Genomic DNA, 9,188 nt, shown 5'->3' on the forward strand with positions numbered 1-9,188 from the left:
AGGAAAAGGGACTGTTCCTTAGTGCACATGAGTAATAATAATATCTCTAAAGGCTGTTAGTATGCAATTACAACGCAACTACAGTGTTATTACACAGGTATAGGAGCAACTGCTCTCCAAATATAATACATGTGATCTGGAAATAATGAATGCTCTCACCAAATCTAATAATGTCATATCAGTTTCCCACTTCAAGGAAGGAAGGATAAAAGAAAGGAAGGAAGCTTGTTTGAATAGGGCAAAGAAACCCCTTGCAGCCTACTTTAAAAAAATGTATTCAACCTTTATTTAACTAGGCAAGTCAGTTAAAAACAAATTCTTATTTTACAATGACAGCTAAACCCGGGCCAAACCCTCCCCTAACCCGTACAACGCTGGGCCAATTGTGCGGCGCCCTATGGGACTCCCAATCATGGCCGGTGTGATACAGCCTGGGATCGAACCAGGGTCTGTAGTGACGCCTCTAGCACTGAGATGCAGTGCCTTAGACCGCTGCACCACTCGGGAGCCCATACAGCCCTCCATACATTGAGGAGCCATTTCATGCAAATCCTCCTTTCCTATTACACAAATACTGCAGACCTCCGAATTACCAGACAAAGAGCAACGCTGCATCCTCAATACGTTTAAGTATAGCTCAAAGGCTGCCTGCTGGGCTAAAACCACCATGATTTCCACACCATGCAAGCTGACTGCTGGATTACACAGTTTGCTTTACCAATAATAAAATAGGAAACAGAAATCGGGTGGTTATTGCTGCAATCATTTGCTTGTGTGTCTTCTGTGGTGATAGCCATATTCTCCCCGGCCGTCTCCTAGGCCTCTGACAGACACAGCGGTTGCCATGTCAAACGAAGCAGCCCAGCTGATTTGCTTTGATCTCCCCCCTTTCCTCCCTGCTCTCCCCTCCCAGCACGTCATTTGATTTTCTTACTTAACAACCAACACTGAAAATGCGTAGGAAGAATGCTGCCTAAATATAGAAACAGCCACAATAGCTTACACCACAAGCCGCAGAGCAAAACTCTTTCCAACATCATGAGAAGACAAAACAGATAATGATGCATGTCTAGCTGCTGATCGGTAGGTAGGCTCATGGATGGATTATCTGCACATAACATGGAGATGCATTCATCCAAAACACTCATTGATGAAAATTGATATCAAGAGACATTAATAACCTACAGCCAGTAAGCTATCAACTCTGTTCAAGCTCTTTAAGAGTAACGTTTCATGTACCATACAGTGTCTTCAGAAAGTATTCACAACCCCTGACTTTTTTCACATTTCTGTTGTACAGCCTGAATATAAAATAGATTATATTGAGATTTGGTGTCACTGGCCTACACATAATAATGGCATAATGTCAAAGTGGAATTATGTTTTTAGAAAATTTTGCAAATTAATAAAAAATGAAAAGCTGAAATGTATTGAGTCAATAAGTATTCAACCCCTTTGTTGTGGCAAGCCTAAATAAGTTCAGAAGTAAAAATGTGTTTAACAAGTCACATGATAAGTTGCCTGGACTGCATGGCCTCACTCTGTGTGCAATAACAGTGTTTAACATCACTACCTCATCTCTGTACCCCACACATACAATTATCTGTAAGGTCCCTCAGTCGAGCAGTGAATTTCAAACACAGATTCAACCAATGTTTCCAAATCCTCGCAAAGAAGAGCACCTATGGGTAAAAATAAAAAAGCAGACATTGAATATACCTTTTGAGCATGGTGAAGTTATTAATTACACTTTGGATGGTGTATCAATACGCCCAGTCATTACAAAGATACAGGTGTCCTTCCTAACTCAGTTGTCAGAGAGGAAGGAAACCGCTCAAGGATTTCATCATGAGGTCAATGGCTACTTTAAAACAGAGTTTAATGGCTGTGATAGGAGAAAACTGAGGCTGGATGAACAACATTGTAGTTACTCCACAATACTAACCTAAATGACAGAGTGAATAGAAAGAAGCCTGTACAGAAAATGAACTGTCCTGAATACAAAGTGTTATGTTTGGGGCAAATGCAACACGTCGCTGAGTACCACTCTTAGTATATTCAAGCATCATGTTATGGGTATGCTTGTCATCGGCAAGGAATAGAGCTAAGCACAGGAAAAGTCCTAGAGGAAAACCTGGTTCAGGCTGCTTTCCAACAGACACTGGGAGAGAAATTCACCTTTCAGCAGGACAATAATGTAAAACACAAGGCCAAATATACACTGGAGTTGCTTACCAAGACAACATTGAATGTTCCTGAGTGGCGAGTTACAGTTTTGACTTAAATCTGCTTGAAAATCTATGGCAAGAATGAAAATGGCTGTCTAGCAATGACCAACAACTAACTTGACAGACCTTTAATTTTTTTTTTAAGGATTATGTGCAAATATTGTACAATTCAGGTGTGTAAAGCTCTTAGAGACTTACCCAGAAAGACTCACAGCTGTAATCGCTGCCCAAGGTGATTCTAACATGTATTGACTCAGGGGTGTGAATACTTATGTAATCAAGATATATTAGTATTTTATTTGTGTGAGAGGATATCATGCTTCAGACAGGGATTAGTGTGTGAAAACTGAAGCACCACCTTGCGGTACTCCACTTGGAGAGCAAAGCACCATTATCTTTTCACCGGCAAGGCACACTACAAAATAACAGCCATGGTTGGAGTGCCATAATAAAGCTCTTTCAGTTAGAATCTAATGTGAGTTCAAGCCTCTTGATTGCGCTCAAGTGCGGGTCTCTGGGAGAGACACCCCTGTTTAGCACCACAAGTGTGACAGCCACTTTCACCCGTCGCTATTCACTTCTCTCATTCATCACACAAATGAACTGAGCCGTTAGGCCATTTAGCTGTATTGACAATTTATATTTTCCACTCTGCTGTTGTACACGGTACTCATGGGAACACTTGTGGACCGTTTTGGGAGTGTCAAGCTGAGATTGGCTTGTCAGATTTCTTCCAGTTAGGATTTCATGGTCAAGTCCAAGACAGATCCGGGGGACTTGTGGTTAACAGCCCCTCTCTCTGTTCCAATTGTCACTACAATCTTCTCATACAAACAGATGGGTGTGATTCAACCAGATGGTTATGGCTTTTGTACCTGTGAAATACTGTGACTAAAACTAGAACGGAAGTTTGGTGCTGTAATACTACCCAGATTCTTCCAACCCCCCCACATTTGATTGGTTCAGGGTGTGAAGATGGGATCAGAACATGTACAGCCTGGAGGAACTGGCTTCTGAATGACCATTTCCGGTTTTAAAGTCCTTTTTCTTCAGCGATAATGAGCCCTTACCACTGTGGCCCAATATACTGGGGAGACGGACATCCTGAATGAACAGGAAGCCTGGCCCAGAGTGAAGGAAGAAATGAAAGTGGCAGTTTGAGTGGTGCAGTGATAGGCCTACTGTAGAAAGCATATATCACTCACTCATTGCTTTCTATTTCTAACACTTACTTGAGGTCTTTCTTTGTCCTGAAACAGGTTAATGAGAACTAGTGATTCAGTCCAATAACCACTCAAATAGACCCAGCCTTTTAACAACTCAGATGTTGAAGAAGTACGAAAAGTAAATGCACTATTCAAAAACATCTGGGGCGGCAGGTAGCTTAGCAGTTAGAGATGCGAGCCAGAAAGGAAAAATCTTCCAGGAAGTGAGCTGGCAACCAGAGATTTGCTGGTATCAAATCCTAGATGCCATTGGCTGCCGTTGTGCCCTTGAGCAAGGCACTTAACCTCCCATGACAACAGCTCCCCAGACGCCAAGTGTCAGCCCCCGCAATTCCCCAAAAACCTGTATATGTACAGCACCATTCCAGGGTTTCTCTTTATTTGTACTATTTTCTACATTGTAGAATAATAGTGAAGACATCAAAACTATGAAATAACACATTTGGAATCATGTAGTAACCAAAAAAGTGATAAACAAATCAAAACATATTTTATATTTGAGATTCTTCAAAGTAGCCACCCTTTACCTTGATGACAGCTTTGCACACTCTTGGAATTCTCTTAACCAGCTTCACCTGCAATGCTTTTCCAACCGTCTTGAAAGAGCTCCCACATATGCTGAGCAATTGGTGGCTGCTTTTCCTTCACTCTGCGGTACAACTCATCCCAAACCATCTCAATTGGGTTGAGGTCGGATGATTGTGGAGGCCAGGTCATCTGATGCAGCACTCCATCACCCTCCTTCTTGGTCAAATAGCCCTTACACAACCTGGAGGTGTGTTGGGTCATTGTCCTGTTGAAAAACAAATGACAGTCCCACTAAGCCCAAACCAGATGGGATGGGGTATCGCATTGAAATGTTGCCCAATTGGTAAAGGGACCTAGCATGTGTAAGGAAAACATTTCCCATACCATTACACCACCACCACTAGTCCGTACCTATTGACACCAGGTAGGATGGGGCCATGGACTCATGCATGACGCCACAGGAACCGGGATTCGTTGGACCAGGCAATGGTTTTTCACTCCTCAATTGTCCAGTGTTTGTGATCACGTGCCCACTGGAGCCTCTTCTTGTTTTTAGCTGATAGGAGTGGTAAAAGGTGTGGTCGTCTGCTGCAATAGCCCATCCGTGACAAGGATCGACGAGTTGTGTGTTCCGAGATATCGTTGTGCACACCACTGTTTTACTGCGCTGGTATTTGCCTGTTTGTGGGCCGCCTGTTAGTTGTACGATTCTTGCCATTCTCTTTCGACCTCTCATCAACAAGCTGTTTTGGCCCACAGGGCTGCCACTGACTGGATGTTTGTTTGTTTGTCCACCATTCTCGGTGAACACTGGAAAACTGGAACTGCCACGCCTGGCACTGACGACCAGTGGCACTGACGACCATACCACGCTCAATGTCGCTTAGGTCACTTGTTCGCCCATTCTAACGTTCAATCGAACAGCAACTGAATGCCTCGATGCCTGTCTGCCTGCTTTATATAAAAAGCCAGGGCCACGTGATTCACTGTCTGTAGGAGCAAACAATTTTTTTTAATAGGTGGTGTACCTAATAAACTGGCCACTGAGTGTATGCGTGTCTTTCGGAGGGGTTGGGTTAAAAGTGGAAGTCAAATTTGATTTGGACCTTTTGTTCAATTGACCAATTAAGTGATCTCAATCTGGAGTGGAAGAGTAGTAGCATGTGCTTTCCTCAAATTCAAACACCATACTGAAAATAGTATTCAGATGTTTAGATCATGCATATATCACTGATATGAGTATTTTATTTAATTTGCATGCAGAGTATGGCTAGATTTATACAGTATATATTTGTGTGTGTTGGTGACTGAATGCAGGCCGGACCAATGTCATGACAGTATTCTCATCTATCTAAACCCACAAACATGATATTGCTGTATAATACAATTTCCCTATTCTATTATTCTTATGATAATATTTTCCAAGTGCATAGTACAGTAAACTAGCGCACACTACCATATTATAGCCCTAAAGACCGGAGCCTATACGTAGGCCATCACCCTATGCACAATTTAACCCCTGGTTGGTTCATCAGAATTGTTTACACATGCTAACCAAGTTATCCCCGACACGACTGAAATGAATTTGGATCCACAGACAGGTGCAGGGAACGCATTAGGCAGTGAACACTGTCAATATCGACACCTTGGCCTTAATTGGCTCAGAGTTATGGTCGGGAATTGATCAGGATTATTGGCATGAGGGGTGTTTACCATTGCCGAGAAATGCTCTGCCATTTAATTCTGCATTTTGTCTTTTACCCAAACTTGGCTTGTCTGATGAAGAAATACGGAATAGTGACCAATAATATAATGAAAATAAAAAGAGGAAGACAATGACATCATGAGATTGATGTGAGGAATTTGGCCCGTTTGATTTCAACTGCACCATTAGCTGACGTTACATTGCTGCAAAATATCCGGGGTTCCAGACAAATATTTCACCTACATAAAGAGGTCACAATAATAACCAGATAAACGTCAGTGACAAGTCTATTTATAGCATATCAATAGCCTAGCCTATGTGGGAAGTCACAGTGTATACAGTATGTGTAAACATAGGACTATTCTTTAAATAATCATGCATAGCATCGCGCAATACAGCTGCAGTGTATTGTGCAAAATATAAGGAAACTGATGGGGCGCCTCGCATACAGACACCAAAGAGCTGCAGCCCAGAACTGAGCTGGACATACATGACTCCGCAGTTTGGACCGCAGTATTTATCCGTTTTCAGTAGTTAATTACCTCTAAAGTACGTATCTCTTGCTGTGTGAGGTCGTTGGACGCGGCGCATTTCGTCCGGAGCCCCTGTAAACTGGAGATGGAGATTTCAATCATGTTCTGGATGAGTTCGCATTGGTGTAGAGCTGCCATCGCTGCGCCACCGCCACTATCCCTCTCCGACTGCTCATCACTCTCGACCATCTTTCCACCTTTCTCAGACACACTATCCATTCCTCGGCATTGGGCACGGGTTTAGGGGGTAGATGCAAACTGTAAATGTTCAAATGCACATGCACCAAAGACGCAATATTTTTTAACTTAACAAATGTCTCAAAATTCGGACAGAGCAATAAAAATTGCTCGATATCAATATCCTGGTTCAAAGCAATCCAAAATCCAACAGTGCTCGGGTTGTGTTTTCTGCCCGTTCCGCGGAGAGACTCCGATCTCTCCCTCCCTGACAGCTCTCGCCCAGGCTTTCACCGTCTGTCAGCTGTTGGAAACATCATGGGACGCGTTGCAGTTTGGGAAACGAAGTCCTTCACTATGGCTGGGCACCGCACTCTCTCACTCACTCTCTCTCTCACACACACACACACACACACACACACACGATCAACTTGAGCTGAAATGTGTCGCTCCAGAGAAGAAGGGATGATGCCGAGATCCACTGCAGTGAACTACCTAGTCATATCCGAACAATATCACAATACTCCACAACCTGTGGACTTGACATGCTATAACCTGCAGAATTAGAACAAACCGCATTGTGGAGAGAATCAGTGTGGATCGTTGTTCACTCTGGATCTGTAAGTACATGTGATGTGTCCCTGGAGTCCTCCCTCCTCTCCTCTCCTCTCCTCTTCTGGCTCTGACGCAGCACTATGAGCAAGGCCTTGCTTTCCTCACATGTTCTGCCTGCATCCCATCTCAGGGTGCAGGGTTTACTCCATAATGTTATGTTAACTCTGAGTAATATCCTCTCTATTGGCTACCTGTCCACAGGGCCGGAAGAGAGATGGTCTCATCAGCACTCAGACCATGAGGAGCAGAGAGAGATAATGACAGATGGAGGGGATACAAGGCTAAGGATCAGAGAAGTTTGAGCTTCTAGTCTGGTGCATGTAAGCCCTTCTGAGTGAGCCCTGTCCTGCAAAGCACCTGCAGGAGCATGCTTCACTCTACACTCAGTACATCAAGAGAGATCACACAAAATAATCTATTTTGCCATAGAACTAACTAATTAGTAGGCAGACATTCTGATCCTCATCTTTTTAAAGTAATATCTTAAAATGCAGATAACAAGGTAACCCCCTCTAAGGTCCCACTCTCACCTTTGAGGTATGTGACTGCCCTCCTCTTGCTCAGTGCAACATAGCAATGCTGAAGTCTAGAGACACTGAGTGACATCAACGTGTGTCCTGGCTTTGACTCAGGTGACTCTGCCGCCTTTTACGTCACCTACACACTCAAAGACTAAGTCCCATTTCCAGAAACGTGCTCCCCTTCTTTCTTGCGTATTGAACTGAGCTTGTTACAGTCTTACCAAGTGTAAGGCACAGAGAGCATCAAGGCAAGCAAATCAATTTCATGAAGTTAGAATTCCCTCAAATTCAGCAAGGCCTAATTTACAGGAAAGCTTACAACAATTTAGTATGAGAGCAATCGAGTGGGGGAGGGAAGAAGGCACTTGTCAGCTTGTTGACATGGCTTGCTAAGCTGAGGATAGACACACATCCTTTGCCATGCCACCAGGCCCAACGGCATCTTAAGCTGTTTGTACTGCAGCCCCATTGGCCGGCCAGGCTGCTGCATTTTAGGGTAGACCATAGAGACAAGTCTCCCAGGAATCGGTGCATCAGAATAAATTGGATTGTGGACAATCTGATTGCGTGTCCTTTTGTGCCAGGGGATCTCCTGAGCCAACCCTGCAGGTCTGAGGAGGGAGGATGAGACCAGGGAGGGTCACGTTAGACAGTGGGAGTGCTGCTCCATAAAAACACAGAGGTTGGCATTTATTGTCATGAATATCTGGCACAGCCACAAAGTCTTAAAATCAGATTTGAACCCAAACCACACAGCTAACCCTAATCTTAAATTAAGACCAAAAGTACATTTTTGTTTTCATAAATTTTTACAGTATAGACAACTTTGACTTAACAGCTGGCCCATCTAGTGGAAATCACTGTTCTGCCTCCAGGGCACAATTAATGACAATAAACGTCAACCTGCTAAAAACACAGCCTGCCTGGAAGGACTGCTGCACTGAAACAACTGCATTCATAATGTAGTACCACTGTCTGCATTGTCCTTACAGGGCCTTTATATTGCATTGATGATGATCAAACACTAGAAATTGTTAGTTAGATTGTCAAGTCTTGAGTGTGATGTTCACATGTCTAGTTCAGACACAACAGTCTATGTAAAACGGGGCATGAAACATCCCAATCCTTGGACAGGGAGGGGGAGACCAGACCCAGGCATGATCTGAGGAGCAGGGTAGTCAGCCAGACTTTGAGCTTTAATCTATCTACAGTCGCCATGCAATTAGCAGGTTAAAGGCATGCCAGGTTTATTCATCCCAACACGCATGTCATGTAGCCACAACCATCCCTGCCTGCCTGTCTGCCACTACAACACATACAGGCTGGGGCCCCCTTCAGGATAGGGGTGGCAATGACTACACAGGGAGGTCATACAGAAACGGAGAAAGACTGTCAGCAAGGAATAAAGGACTGACCTAAAACAGAGGAGGCAAGCAAGGATAAGCAAGATACTATGGTAGAGATGATCAGGACTACAAACACGAGAGAACACTGATGTGTCATACTATCTGAAAGAGGAAATTAGAGGAAAAAAACTAAGCATGGGATGCAGATGCAATAAAGTGGAATACATTTGTGAAGGACACCATCTAGTGGACAAAAGTTGGTTTGCAGTTAGGACCCAGTCCAAACTCCTCTCTTGATCAAAAACGTTC

The 9,188-nt window shown here is 43.7% G+C and overlaps 1 protein-coding gene across 4 annotated transcripts in view; it reads right to left on the reverse strand.

Annotated features, from left to right (window-relative positions):
* The window catches only part of LOC106568071 (kinase suppressor of Ras 1), a 40,863-nt gene extending 34,038 nt beyond the window's left edge, over window positions 1-6,825 (reverse strand). For 2 of the 4 annotated variants that reach the window (XM_045692337.1, XM_045692336.1), the window contains exon 1: window positions 6,230-6,825. In XM_045692337.1, the coding sequence (XP_045548293.1) occupies window positions 6,230-6,439 (210 nt within the window). In that variant the 5' untranslated portion in view covers window positions 6,440-6,825. The remainder of the gene's footprint in view (window positions 1-6,229) is intronic. The other 2 variants (XM_045692335.1, XM_045692334.1) reach the window with 1 other exon arrangement.
* Between the last annotated feature and the right edge of the window lie 2,363 nt (window positions 6,826-9,188).

The sequence above is a fragment of the Salmo salar genome, chromosome ssa13 (genome assembly GCF_905237065.1).
Source record: "Salmo salar chromosome ssa13, Ssal_v3.1, whole genome shotgun sequence".
NCBI classification, from domain to species: domain Eukaryota; kingdom Metazoa; phylum Chordata; class Actinopteri; order Salmoniformes; family Salmonidae; genus Salmo; species Salmo salar.